Source organism: Anser cygnoides, chromosome 2 (assembly GCF_040182565.1).
Source record: "Anser cygnoides isolate HZ-2024a breed goose chromosome 2, Taihu_goose_T2T_genome, whole genome shotgun sequence".
NCBI classification, from domain to species: Eukaryota; Metazoa; Chordata; class Aves; order Anseriformes; family Anatidae; genus Anser; species Anser cygnoides.
Window position 1 is genome coordinate 130,104,503 of NC_089874.1, and position 15,369 is coordinate 130,119,871.

The following is a 15,369-nucleotide window of genomic DNA, read 5'->3' on the forward strand; positions in this document are numbered from 1 at the left end:
ATATTTTTTTTTTCTAATTTTTCCTTAATCTGTTGACAATCTCATCTTTAAAATACATACTTATTTTTACTATTTAAGTCTTTTTCTATGTTAGATGTGCAGTTATAAAGAAATAATACTAACGATTTGTTCATATTGCTTCTCTGTTACTAAGGCTAATATGCCTTAAAAAAAGCACTAAAAACTAAACATTCAAAAACTGGTAAGTAGATTGTTGGACTTGGTACCTTAATGTGAAGATTGGGAACAGTACGCTTTCTGAAACACAAACCTGAGGTAATTTTTCTGGAATAGGCTCATTCTGGAGAGCTTGAAGGGCCTTCATTGCAGCATTATGTCTAGCAGCTTGACGAGTCTTTCCTTCACCAAAAAATTCACTGTTGCCAACAGTTAACTGGACATAGAATATTTTAGGCACTGGGCAGTGATACCTGTAAAGAAGTCACGAACATATTAATGGAATCCTCTACGTTAGAAAGCAGCAATGCAAGTCATGAATTTTAACCATCAACTGTATGCAATACAGAGCAGTAGTTAGGAGTACATTATCTTCCCTCACACAGTAATACGCAGCCTCACATAGTAATACCCAGCACTCAAATACATGACCATTCATCAGCACGGCCACTGGTGATTCTGATGGCAGCTCCTACATGCACGCCAGCTCTTCACCCACATTTCCACTCCCCTGCAACAAGCTTTGCAGCTCTGCCCTGTTTCTGGTCTGAGTTTTGAGAGGATTAGCCCCACAACTGAAAGCTCCTGTGTAAGCCATGCCTGGGACACAATTCCTGTTGCAGGAGAAAGTGGCATGGAGGAAGAAGAAACATGAGGTGTCTCGCACAAGGGCTCTGAAACAAGCCTGCGTAGCCCAGCTCTTGGGGACAACAGATGGAAAATCAGATGGCAGAGAGCGAGGGACCCGGACTATGTACTTCTGGCCTCAATATGTTCAAGTATTGATATTGTTGTAGAGGATAAGAAGGACTTCTCTTCCAAAAGTGTAACAGAGGGTAGGGAGAAGCTCTCCTCCAACACTGTGGTAGCCAAACATTTTGCAGGCACTGAAAGAAAAGCATCAATCACCACCTCACCGTCTTCCCTTTTTTCCCCCTTACAGAAAAATTTCCAAATATAATGGCAGGGTTTGTTGTTTTGAATATGTTTGAAAGGAACTGAAAGAAAGATAAAGCCAAAAAATGAAAAGTTTTCCTATGAACCAGCAGAGCTATTATACCTCAATGGAAGCACTACCTTTATTCATATCATCAACTCTATTTTCAGTAATAAAAATAGCTAACTCAATCCACGCTCCCTACCCTGAAACATGTCTTTTGCTAGCAGAGAATGAAGAAAAAGATATAATGCAATTCTCGGTTTGGAGAGGTCCTGTCACAGCACTGTGGCAACTACAAACATAACAGTTTTTCTACATAAGCAATTTCTCCAGAAAAGTATTCCCCATCACCACCACCCCTGACTCAGAAAAAGTAATTCAGCACAGATTTTTTTTTTTGTAGTCACTGTTAAAATTATAATCTTAACAGAAAATCATGAATAAAGTCCTTGAATTATACTCTATATAGGTGAGGGAATTTGCTTCATGCTCTATGCTCTAGTCTGCCTGAGGCTCCTTTCTCAGTGTCTCCTCTAACACACTGGAGATTTCTTCCTTGGAAAAAATACACACATATCAGAAGTGTTTTCTCATTTATGAAACGTAACTTTACAACAACGTAAAAAAGCCTGGAATTCTGAAAGCTTCGCCAAGAGCTAGGTCCATCGCAACAAAATTAGAATCACTCAAAAGCACAGCAAAGTACTACGTTTTTCCTTCTTCCTCTTAAAGGATCCTTATTAAAACGTGCTCTCTTTGTTTTTGTCTTGACATAGGTGGTGATTTTTTGTACAAATACTTTCTTACTTTTCATTAATAACTGCAACTGATTTGTTTCAATTATAAAACAAAATACAATCTTGTTCAGTTAGCAGCACACTTCAAATCCAATCTAGTGTGAATAAGCACTCCAGTCTCAGTGTCCCTGAACTTTGTGCCTAATTCTAACAATACATTTATATGGAAAGAGCAAAACCATAATACTGGCTCCAACAAGCCTCCAGCTATAGGGCCTTGGAGGGGTGAGCTAAGTTGCCTTTATGACACGCAAGAAGTGGGTACTTTCTTTGCTTTCCTGTTTACAGTTTAACACGGTTATAGGGAATTATTAAGGCTTGGAAATGCATTTTCTTATGCAATATTTTCATAAAATTATAGAATAACTCAGGTTGGAAAGGATCCTGGAGGTTATTTGGTCCACTACAGTGCCCAAAGCAGGGTCAAACTCCAAAGCTACAGCATCTTTTTCAGGCATTGTCCAAGGTATTTTGGATATCTCCAAAGCTGCAGATTCCAAAGGCAATTCAACACATTCTCTAGGCAATCTGCTCTAATGTCTGACCACTCTTTCTGGAAGAACTTTTTTTCTCACACATAGCTGTAATTTCCCTTGCTGAAACATGTATCTGTTGCTTGTTAACTTCTTGTTGTGCATTGCTTTGTCTTCTTTACAACCACTCATAGGTGAAGACCACAGTCAGCTCCCCACCCCTACTTAGTTTCCTCTTCCCCAAACTAAACAAACATGGCTCTTTTAGCATCTTCTCGTACATCATGAGGAAGTCATGACTGATGCACTCCAGAAACCTCCTGGATTGCCTGTGCCCTGCTGTGCTGTACCTCCAGCAGATACCAGGGTGGTCAAAGTCTGCCCCATGAGGATCAGAGCCTGTGACCACGAGGCTTCTTCCAATTACGTGAAAAACAACTCATCTACTTCTTCACAATCACACAGTCTGTAGGAGACACCCACCACAGTATTGCCCACATTGGTCTGCTCTCCAGTGCTGACCCGTGAACGATCAGGTGTCTCGTCATTCATCCCCTGGCAGAGCTCTGTGCATTCCCACCGCTCTCACATAAAGCACAACACACTGCCCTTGCCATGTCGGCCTGTCCTTCCTAAAGAGCCTGTAAGCATCAATTACAGCACACCTGATGCATAAGCTATCCCAACACGTCTCTGTGATTCCAGTGAGGTTGTAGCCCTGCAGCTGCACGTAGTCCTCCCTTTCCTCCTGTTTGTTCCCTGTGCTAAGTGCATTTCAGGTGGGCACCCAACACTGCTGATTTCACAGACAAGGTGTAAGGCCTTCCTCCATCATGCTGTCCTGTAGGCTCTTCCTTATTTGTCTGCATACCCCTGCTTTGCTGGTTTCAGGGTCTCTCTTGTCAGCATCATCTTTGCTACTAACTCGGTCCACCACTTCCTCACTTGACTGTAGGTCAATTCCACTCTCCACTACTTCTGCTTCAAAGCTCTCTTCACTAGATTGGCCAGCCTATTGATAAAGGTGCTTGCCTCACTTGGTAAGGTGCAACCTGTCTCTTCCAAGCACTGATCCTCAAAGAGGGTGCCACAGTTGTAAAAAGCCACTCTCTGTAGTCACGTAGCCGTGACTGTTAGGTTCCATGTGTCCCCTGGTGCCCACAATGAAGAGCAGCAGGTAGTGCACAGGAACAGACAACCCTTGGCAGTCTCTCCATAGTGTCTCAATCCAAGCCCTCGGCAAGCAGCAAACATCCCTGCACAGCAGGTCAGGTTCACAGACAGGGGTCTCCATCCCCTGTAACAGAAAGTTGTCCACTGCTGCTTCCTTGTGGCGATGCTGCAGGGCTCAGGCTCAGCTGGATTGGACGCTTTGAGAGATCCCAGGCTCTTGCTGCCATGGCACTGAACCTGTAGATGCAGAGCTGCTGGTGGAGCAGGAGCCTTCCTCCTGATGCTAAAAGTTACAGGCTTCCAGCCTTCACCATTCAGGACTCTCCATCTCCCTGCCCAACAAGCACCAACTCTCCCTGCTCCTCCTTTGGTACAGTTGGGGTTTCAGGCTTTTGTACTTGCAGTGTCATAGAGAAGATCAATCCCTTACTCATTAGTGATGTTAGCACAGCTTGCTGACCTCTTTCTGCATCTCCTTTACATGGTAACACAGATCCTCTGCCAAACCACAGCTCCTGTAGAAAAAAAAACAACACTGTCTCCTCCTACCCCAGATTCAGCACTCCCTGCAGCTGGAGGTTTGGAGAGCTTCATCTTCCCTCTGGAGCAAGATCTGACTCAAGGCCTCTGATATACCAGGGACAGCTTCACCAGATGGTTTTTGGAACTGTGCTGCGTGGTGTGTCACCACCACTGCTGAACACACAAACATTGTCCTCAGCAAAGTGTCTGTCCCCATCCTGTGTGAATTACTGTGCAAGCTGCTGCATCAGCTGGCTGCCTGAGAGAGCAGTGCTCTGAGTAGGGTGGGAGTGCTCCGAATACTGGGGCTGCTAGAGTTTGCTAGGCACAGCAGCATCCCTTAGCTATCCTCTCCCTGCAGCAACAGACCCCCTCTCTTTCTTTCATAGAAAAAAAAATATATGATAGTGCCATTAGGAGCTACCTATATTTGAGGAAATTCCAAATCCATCAGAAGTTCTTGCTTCTCGTTCAGCTAGCAGACTTACCTTTCTCTCCACTACAAGCAATGGAGGAAAGCCTATGAACCTTAATCCATTTCACACATTCAGATCCCGCAACAGGCCCTCTCTCCTTCCCTCACCCCTCCCCACCTTTTCTTTTAAAGAGTGTTTAGGGAGCTATTTATGTGATAATATGGAAAAATGATATTCAGCCTGTGGCTCTAGAGCCTCATGCAGCTCTTTGGCATTGGCAGAATGATTAGTTTTTTACATGGTTTCGATTAAACTTTTCTTGTTCTGCATGGCCTCAGGCAGAATTAAGAGCACTGATAACATGAACACTGCCAGGGACGTGCAAAGGAGCACCTGAAATCCTTAGAATATGGCCTAAATCGGTGAGGATGTTGGCTTCTCCACAACACGGAAAGTATCGAATAGAAACAAAACATCCTCTGCTTTTCAGTGTGAGGACAGTGTCTGCATTAACAAAAGCCTTAAAAGTAATCATATTATTATGGCCTGAAAGTAGAGTGCAATGATTAAACTGAGTTTTAATACAGGTTGCCTCTGCATCCTAGAGAGGCACACTCATTAGAGAAGCCACACCTTGATTAGTTAAGATGTCCTACCTGCCGCTGATCACTAACAAACCTTCCCAATATATATTTTAGTTGCCAAAAGGCCTGAAAAACAATCTTGGACACTCAGATAAAATTTGTTGATTATTACACAACAACAGAGCAGCACAGTATTTTCTGTCACAAGCACTTGACCTCTACACTTCTTAGCCCTCTGTAGATCCGTTCAGTCACTGAGCTGGAGCATGCAGGATTTCTACAACAACACTTCACACACAGACTCATGAGGCTTCTGAAAGTTTTTTAAACCACCTACATTTAAAGAATATGCATCTCCCTGCATTCTACATTGCAGCTGCAACAGTTAGAATTTTTCTTTGGAGAAAATCCTTACGTACAAAAGATTCCCACATGATACTGACACGATCCACAGAGCAAAAACTGTCGTGCACATCCAAATGACAAAAGACTACAAGAACAGAAAACAGAAGGCAATACACATATGAAATGATACACTCAGAACATAATAAAGGATAATACTTTAACAAGCAGTCACGTATAACCTGTTAAAACAAGTTAATCTTCATCTGGCTTTCCTGGACATTTGAGACCTTCTTCAGATCTCTGACATATGAGGTCTGGAAAGCAGGTTCTCTTCATTCCCTCTAAGTTCCATAGCATCAGAAACCCACATTTTAGCAAATGCCATTGGTATCAGAATCGAATAGTCAAACCTGAAAAAGGATATTTGATCTATGACTGTGACCTTGAATGCCAAGTTCCAGCAATGAGCAAATATTTACAACTAGTTATAAACCCCTAAAAATAGGGGTTCATAACAGAAATGCTGACAGACCTTAACTAAGTCGGTGTGAGCGGGCGCCACTATAATTAAATAAATCACCAAGGTCTGTTGACAATTAGAAAACTCATTTTGGTTTGCCACAGAGACAAACAAAAATTCTGTTCATTATAATTTTACTGGAATATGATGTCATAACATGTAAGCATACTGAAACAATCTGCTGCTTTTCTAGCCAAAATATTAATTGCATACTAAGGAGCCCTTGGGGCCTCTTCCTTTTTGGCCATCAAATCCACACACACAAAGACAAATAAAGTATTAGTACATACGTTATGCGTTCATATTGCATTTCCTGCATTTCTCTGGATTCCTCAATGGCATAAATGTTTCTGATAAATATTGTTACTTTATTCTTAGAAGGGGGGAAAAAACAAGTGCAAGCTGAAGCTCAAGGAAACCAGAAAGTTTATTTAGATTTAGCCTCCAGTTAAAAACTCCAGCAAGATTTTGTCTAAATTCTAATGGCCCATGTATTCTTCACCTATGTAAAAAACAATAAATAAACCCATTAATTCCCCACTACAGAAGTGTTACAGTAATTATTGTCCCATTCCCATTTCATACTGCAAGTGAAGAGGAACGAGGACCGCTAAAACATGAGATCCAAACTGGTACAGCAAAGTCATTCTTCAGATGCCAGCTCCATGCTGAAAGGGCCATTCTCTGCTCCCGTCCCTCGGGCTCCTTTTCCACTGTGGTTCAATCAAGCTGGCAGCCCCGCGGACATGGCTCAACCAGAACAACGCTGGGAGCTGTGCGAGTGGAGGGACAGAGAGCCACAGGCTGTGCAGGGGAGTAGGAAACAGCATTCGCTGCGAACAACTTCTTCTCCATAACATCTGAAATTTCTCTAGGGGAGCAAGTTGCTTAGTGCAGCTGTTCCCTGGCCATGGCCTGTTTTTCTAGGCAGTCCATTAGCCACACGGATTTCTTACAGATGTGCGTTCTATGTTTTGAAGAAGGAAACATCCAGTATTGCCACTTTTGTCTTCATACCTTCTGGTTCTTTCAGCAGCTCCACAACAACACCTGGGAACAAAGAGACTCTTTTCCAGGGACTCCTTTTGAGAACCACAGCCCACTATCCCTGAATCAGTCTGGCTGTCCTCTTCTAGACTGCCTCCACATTCTCCAAGAGCATTCTTCAAGCAAGCAAGACAGAGCGCGATGTTTCACTTTTAGCCATGCACATCCCTTTTTAGATAGAGAGATAAATTTCTGAAGTTTCTCTTCAGCTGATTTATTTATACAGCCTATTACTGTTTTCACTTTTCATAATGTTGACATCCCCTCAGTCACACAGATGAGATAAAAAGAAATACATATATATAAATCATGCAAACTTGTCCCAGATTATCCTTCATTCACCAAATGGTTTAAACTATAATCTGAGTCTTTAAAAAATTTTATAAAATTAATGTAGTTAATTCTGGATGAGTCAATATTTTTCTCTATTTAATATGTCCTACTACCAGTTTATGAAGCCAGTTTTGACCCAGCTATAGAACCCCCATAAAGAATATCATGTTTAATTGCCTGTGTCAAAATTGTAAAGAATAATCAAGTAGTGGAAATATATTATTAAAAAAAGATTCAAAAGCATCTGTTAATATATATATATATATTTTAAGAAATAGTGAGAAAACATAGTAAAGAAGCTTTCTATTTTAAGACATTCAAAATCCCCAAATTCCGTATTTCAAATGTATGAATGTAAGCAAATCCTGAACTAAACAATCAAGTGCCATGAGTTGCAGGCACTATATAGTCCTCTCTGTCATCAAGGTCTCTTAGAAAACAAAACAGATGCATGCTTCCAGTACTTCTACTGGGAAGATGATCTAGAAGCTGAGATGATACTTAGGAATCTTCTAATGTTCAGCCTGCCTATACTTCCACGTTTTGTTTTGTGCCAACACTATCCTTTAACTTACATAGCTCATTTACTTTTTTGTTCCATTCACCTTTCAAGGTCAGCATTTCTGTTCCCTCTCAGCCTTTGGTTTGCAAGCGAGCAAGCCACAATATTTTAGAATTTTTCTGCTGAATTAAAGGCTACCCGCTGTCCTCATAATCCTTCATAGCTCGTCCCTATACTTGCTCCTGTTCCTGAACATAAGGGTTAATCACAGTAGACGATAAACCATATGAAAGACTGACAGTGTTCAGTATTACAGAAGTAATTTATATACTTTTATAAAGGATTTATATGTCTTTACCAAAAATGCCTTGCTCAACACATCCTAAAAATCACATCTGCCTTTCCTCTGGTTCAATCAAATCAGACTGATTTGATTGCCTATATTCTTGATCTCACATTTTATACTGGGAAGTCTAATCTCAAGGCAGTTCAAATGCATCGGTCCTCACAATTATCCAGTTCTTCCTGTGTGTTTTGATCTTCCCATGTAGTGATGACACTTTCTACATTCCATGACCATTTTCCAACTTTTTGTGCAAACACCTTAAACAAAAGTAATTTAAAACACTGATTCTAAAACTGGAAGAGGAATAGCACTTAATAATCTTCCTCCACGTTTGATTTTTTAATACTGATTATTTTTCTTCTCCTTTCCCACCCTGCATTTCTTATACAAACCCCCATCTCCTTCAGTTTAATAAAAACAGTATCCTTATCTAATGCTATAAAATGCTTCACTGAATCCCACAATATCAGGTTTACTTTACTCTCTACCTAAAAAATGAGCTAACACATGCAAGGTTAACACATTAGTCAGACATACTCTACCTTTAGTATACAGTAACATCAGACTGAGTTTTATCCTGTTTTACTTCCCTGTCTTTATTTAAGCTTTCTTTTCAATTTTTTGCTGACTCCGTGAATATTTCATGAAGTTAATGATGATTCACTGTTCTTTTTTTTTTCTCCTAGTGGGCCAGAGACTATGCAGTTCTTTCGAACAATATGATTAGCATAATCAAAAAAATTGACTCATGTTTTCACCATCACAGTATCAAATCTGTTCAAACATTTCTAAGTAAAAAACAAAAGGAAAGGGGATTCAGTTTTACGTAACATTATCTAGCTTGGAATCTTCCCATGAGAACTTGTGATGACAAGACAATAATATTGCCACACCACTCTATCTCTGAATTCCAAGTTGCTCAATACTGACTTTTGACTGAAATAAATATTTCAATATTTACTCTCTGCACACACCATTAATTTGCTTACCATTTGCAGTAAAGAATATATGTACATGGACAAGTAAAAAACAGTTCCTCATCAAAAGTAATTAGAAGAAACCAACAGAAAGCTACAGACATCATAAATCACATACTTTAACAGTCACGGATTAACCTAACAAGTACTACAACAAGCATACTGAGCCAGCTATGGGGCACTAGTTGTAGAGAGGTGCTTACATGCACATTAAATTCAGATCTCTGCTTCCGCTTTTATTTCTCCCTATACTAGCAGATTCACTCTAAAGCCCTTATTAAAAGAAGCACTTTTCAAGGTGGCAGAAGGGTCTCAAAGCTAGCCTGACAAACTAGTGCAAGAGATATGGAAGAAAAATATAAAAAGTTATGAATAAATAAAAGGGAAAAAAGGAAAAAAAGGATCATGGGATGAACTTCCCAAAGTACTGTACAAGGGAGACTAGGGTAGAAAAAAAAAAGGCAAAAAAATAACAATTAAAATCAAGAAGAGAGCACAAAACAAAATGTTATGTTCCTCTGGAGAAGTATTTTTTATCTGTCAACCAAGTAACTAAGTCATGAAAATGGTCAACACAACTTCAACCTATTCTTGACTGCAGAAATAGCATAAATACTGTAAGAACATAACAAGAACACTGCCTCCAGTGTTTAAGGCATTGAAAATGTCAAGTGGACAATGCTGAAATGGGGATGGAGACTGGGGAGGGAAGAAAAGATAAATACAAGTGAAAAGAAAATGTTCTTTTCTGTGACTTAAAAACAAGTACAATAAGAATAAAAGGGAAAACATAATGAAGCTGTGATGTACACTGCATACTTAAAGGTTAAAACAGACATCCAGAAGACAAACATCTCAAACTCTTATCTACTTCAGCTCATAAAATTTCCCATGAACTGTATTACTCACTAATCTTTAAAAGCATGCAGAGTGCTTACTGAGAATGCCGTCCAAATACCCATTACGGTAAAAGAACATAAACAATGTTGCATATCTGACTACAATTTCATTTTCTTCCTATATAAGAAACTCATGTTGAAAAAAAAATCATGTCACTTGCCAGCCTCTGGACTAAGCAAATTTAAAAATAAAGTACCTCATTCATTTAATTTTATCATATACTGGTAATATAATGCTAATAAAAATGTTACAAACAAAAGCATCTAAGGGCTAGGACTTCACAGAACTTAATTAATGCTGTGACTTAAAAGTGCACAGAGGAAGAAGGCCCAAGAAAGCTTAAAGAGCGATTCTCACCATCCAAATTAACTTAAATTGGAGTAGCTCGTGTCTATCTGTGTACGTTCTGTTCCAGCTTGGAGGAATGTAAACATACAGACATTAAATGGCATTACCCTGAGTCAAAAGTGTAACCTATCATTTCAAATTTGGCAATTAAAGGTTTGAAACGTAGAACAAACTGAAAAATCATACTTAATTATGGCTTAGCATGCCTCCCCTCAGCAGCTGAACATGCTCTCCTAGCTCACCAGCTATCATCCCCTAAACGTGCACTATCACGGCCAGCAACAGCTTCTGTCCGGAAATCTTACCATCTTTGCCATCAGACTTGTACAGAAATGAAATGTGGAGATAGAGAGAGCTTGGCCAATTGGGAACAGAGTGCATTTTGTATTGCCCGGCATTGATCCTATCAACAAGTTGGAAACAACACGGATGGCCTGACAAAGGAAGCTTTATCTACACCTAGAAAGGGAAGGGGAGAGAAGGAGGGAAGAAGCCTGTTAATCAATTACAGCAAAGATTGGAATGGGAAAAATGGTAGAAGAGTGGTGAAGTCTTTCAGTGCTTCAATTCTTTTCTACACAAAAGCATAAAAAGTGCAGTATTTGCTAGGGAAGCTTACTCATGAATAGCATGAATAGCTTTCAGTGCTTCCAATTTTCAAACTAATGGATTAGCAGCAATGACTGACAAGGAAATATAAAGTCATTGCTAACAAAATGTATAAATGACTGCAATGAGGGTGCAGTACTAGTGGTCACTGATGCATCGTGACTTGCCTCAGCTGGTCCACTGAGTACAATTTAATGGTGAATACTAACACGGAAATACAAGTTGGATTGTCTTAGCTCAATATACTAAAATGTAAAATCCTACACTTGCTAAAAAGCAGGAAATGTTTATAAGATGGTGTGGAATTGTATTCTAGATGGCAGAGGCTCTGAAAAAGACTTGGAGGATAGGGATACCAAAGACACTTGATCAGGTGTGTACCCAAAAGGTCGGTTATGATCTCTGACTTAATAAACAAATTCAGTGTAGAGTTACCACTATTGAGCAGAAATAAGGTTCAGCTGCTGCTGGCCATCTTAAGAATTGTCACTTCTGTTTCACTGGCATGAACGTCAGACTTGAATCTAAGTTAGTAAGATGACTGGACTCCATTTTCTCCTCTTTTGTCATGGAAAAGAGACTCAAAGAGACTTGAAGACAAGAAAGGTTGTTGTTGGTTGGTTGGTTTTCATTTGTTTTTCTGAAGATGATTTTGCTTTTTTATTACAATGCTGGAGGATGCAGCTCTGCTTCAGTGAAACAAATCATCTAAACAACACTTGGTGCCAAAGTACATGATGCTGTGAGTTCAGCTACCCTTTCTTTGACAATAACCAAATTAAACTGTCCTTCTTTAAAAAGATCCTAGGGAGAAAAGCAGACCTTCAGAAGATCCTGGGAATTAGCGTTTTGGAAGAGATGTTATTTGTACTTTCTTTCACAGAAAACAAGCAGCTACCAAAAATACAACTTCAGAAAAAAAAAAAAGGAGGAACTACAATATAGTAGCTGCTGATGAGAAGTTTTGTGTTTAGATTCCTTTATAAAAGAATCCTGTTATAAATGTATCTTAAAGCACCTTTCTTTGAGAAAACTTTGTTCTTTCTTAGTCTGTGGCAAAACTTTCAGTTCAAAAGTGACATTGACCTCCACCTAGGAGAGATGCTGTTTCCATTACAATTCCAGTAAGATGTTATTGAGTTATTAAATCTGGTAAAAATTAGCCACTAACCTTCTTTACCTGCTTCTGTCAGCAAAATTATGATAGCCTCTCAAGGTACTGTTGGAGCTTTAACAGCAATTGAGCTGTGGCATTACCAAAATGTAGGCAAAGAAAAGAACACATTTATTGGTTACCAGTGTTCAGGTTCTGGACACAGCAGAAAGGCCATAACAAGAGAGGAGGGCATCTGGGCTCGCTTCCATTGAGCCTAATGTCTCACAGATCTCTCGACTGAAATATCCACAGTTCAGCAGAACCACAGGACAAAAGCATGAATAAAAAGCTAGCTGTGGAAAGAAAGAAATATAACCAAAATGTTCCAGCTGCTGGTAGAGCAGTCTGAATAAGTGTTTATTTTCATACATACCAACAATGCTAGTCTTCTGTCTGTATCCTGAAAATAAAACTGCCTTACAACAACCAGATACAGAAGAGGGAATGGGGGACACCCAACAAATTGCAAAGCCAAGATATGGAAGAAATTCCAAAAGTGCTGGAGCAAGATGTTGGCTCTGAAGATTTTTGAGTCAGAAGGTTCACAGGAACCCTCCCAACTGGAACAACAGTGTTGAAAGACACGCATTAAGCAAACAAAGATGAGGAAGATCTGTATGTCACCCCTCTGTGTTTTTCACCCTAAGTCAGAGAAAGAAAAATCACAGCTGACAGTCAGAGACATGGGTCTGGAGCCAGAGGTACCTTCTCCAGAGCAAATATTGGAGGAAGTTTAAAAAACCCAAAGAAAGGGATCTGCTAAAATCCTGTCCACAGATGGAAGCTTCAGGAGAAATAACCAAAATGTGAACCAAGGACCACAAAAGGCAAGGGCAGTCCTCTTAGCAGACAGAGCAAGAAAACAAGTGGTCAGGGGAGCTCGCAATATCTTGAAACCAACTGAAAAAAAACCTGAGAAGAATTCAGACACAGGAGTTCCTCTGTAAGTAGGGCTAAGAGGTCATTGACAAAATTACTAAATTTTGAGTGAAGAGAGTTTAGAAGACTGCAATGGTCTAAAATGTCATGTCTTTAGCATCACATTTTAGGCATGAAGAGGTATGAAGCACCTGAATGCTCTGCACTATCCACAGAATTTGCCCTGTATTCTGTGTGCTCAGTTTTTAAGCTATGTTATATTATTTTTAACAGCTATCAATGAATATTTTAAATACAGTTAAGAGTATATATACTATTGATTTCTGGTAGGTTAAATGTACCCATTAATGTAGCGGATAGCCGCAATAGCATGAATTTGTTGGAATGACTCCATTGCCCGTGTCAAGGCGCATCACCTAACACCATTTTGTGAGCGCTGTGAAACTTCATCGTAACAGGGTGAGGCGACTACAGAGAAACAGCTTTCGGGAAGAGCTTAATGGAGCCTGTAGATTCCACTGTAGGATCTGGGTTTTCTGATCCCAGACACTCAATGCATTTTTTATGATTTAAAACGCTGTAGAAATTAAACATGAGCTGTCAAAAATTTTATTGCACGAATAAATATTCTCCGTCATTAGGAATTTTTTTTAATTTTTTTTTTTAAGCCAACCATACTAATCACTATTGTCTAAACTGATAGCTACTGGCAATGGCAAAGCTCATCACCTGCAAGCTCCCTTGCCACTGTTCTTTTGGGAAAACTGTCTTAAGACAAACAGATGTTTCTGCTGTTTTAAACCAACAGGAAATGGACTGACTTTCTCCCTTTTCCTTTCCTAGAAACAAATACTAGCAAAGAAAAATCCTAGCACAGCTGTACTCAGCACTTGCCTTATAACAATATGTCTGTGTGGGAGGCACGCAACAACTGGGAACAAACAGGACAGGGGAAGTGAAATGTAGCATGCAGAAGATGAACACAAAGAATTCATTTATAAATCTGTGAGTGGATTATTACGCCGTAACGTTGATGCACCAGGAGGGTAATAACACTGTGATGTACAAGATTTTGCTCTGCATCCTGTCTCAACTGGTAATGTATAAAACCTAATAAATTATCAGTTGGCAACCTCAATCCCCTTCAAGAGAACATATTTCCACATCATCAGAAAGCATCATTACTATGAACCGACTGCAGGCTTGGTGACTGAAATTTCTTTAGGTTGAGCCTGAGAAATTAAATAATACAGTGAAACATAGAATTCTTGCTGTCCTTCCGTAGATATGCTTCACTTCAGTTTTCACTGCTGACAAATTGGCACCTTTTATATGCACTAGATTTATACAGAGAAGGGAAAATGACATTAAAGTTGCTGTATTATAGCCTCAGTCATAGGAGAAGAAAACTTGAAGAAAATAATGAGACAAAATCTTGCAGTAAACCTGCTTTTAATTGCTTTATGCTTGACTTAACGACATTTTAAAGTAATGAAAAGCTTTAGTATAGGAGAAGACAACTTTTTAGAGAGTACTTCTGTTGTGAAATTCTTGCACCAAAACATAAATTCATGCTGCCATCTAATGGTCTAAACCAAATGTTTCCAGCTGAACAATTAGACTGCTAATCTGAACTATCTCTTTCATACTGTTAGGATTACTATTGCTTTCCTTTAATGTTAATTTTCTGAAATCCTTATCTGTTGTTCAGAACAAATTTACACTTTATTTAAGGAGATATAAACTATTCTAACCAAACTCTTAATTTCTATTTTCATGTAGTTTTTCAAATTTCTTCCCAAAGTGTTTTTGTCTATAAGTCCAAAAAGCTGAGAGGGGAGATGGGTAAGGACTGCAGAAGAGAGTTCTCTCAAAGTCAGACAGTAAACATCTTTATCATTACATCTCTTAATCCACAAAATGCAAACTTTAAGGACAAAACTTTGCTACACTGAATGGAAACGTGAGGCAAAGCACCTCAGACTCCTTCTGGCCATTTTAGGGGAAGAGATGTACCTTGTGGATTAAGCCAGAAGCCTATAATTATAACATGGTGAAAAGTCTCCATGCCACCCAACCCCACTGCTGGACCAAGCATTTTATTCTCCTGTTTGTCCTGTGACAACCAGCTTAATGCAACAAGCTTCAGAGCCGAGAGTCAGCATCACCCTGGGAATTAGGGCACTTGTGTCCACAGCATAACAACATTTTGCAGTAAAACACTACTTAGTTAAACCAAAAGCACTTCAGTAAAAAGCATATATGCCTGCCCGCCTCCCATTAGAGCTCTTATTACCCAGATACAAGAAAAGATTTCGTTCTTTC

General features: G+C 39.6%; 1 protein-coding gene across 3 annotated transcripts in view; it reads right to left on the bottom strand.

The window, feature by feature from the left end:
* STAU2 (staufen double-stranded RNA binding protein 2) overlaps positions 1–15,369 on the bottom strand; it is a 168,124-nt gene that overhangs the window by 118,184 nt on the left and 34,571 nt on the right. For all 3 annotated transcript variants that reach the window (XM_066993092.1, XM_048077025.2, XM_066993093.1), the window contains exon 6: positions 272–431. In XM_066993092.1, coding sequence (XP_066849193.1) covers positions 272–431 — 160 coding nt within the window. The remainder of the gene's footprint in view (positions 1–271; positions 432–15,369) is intronic.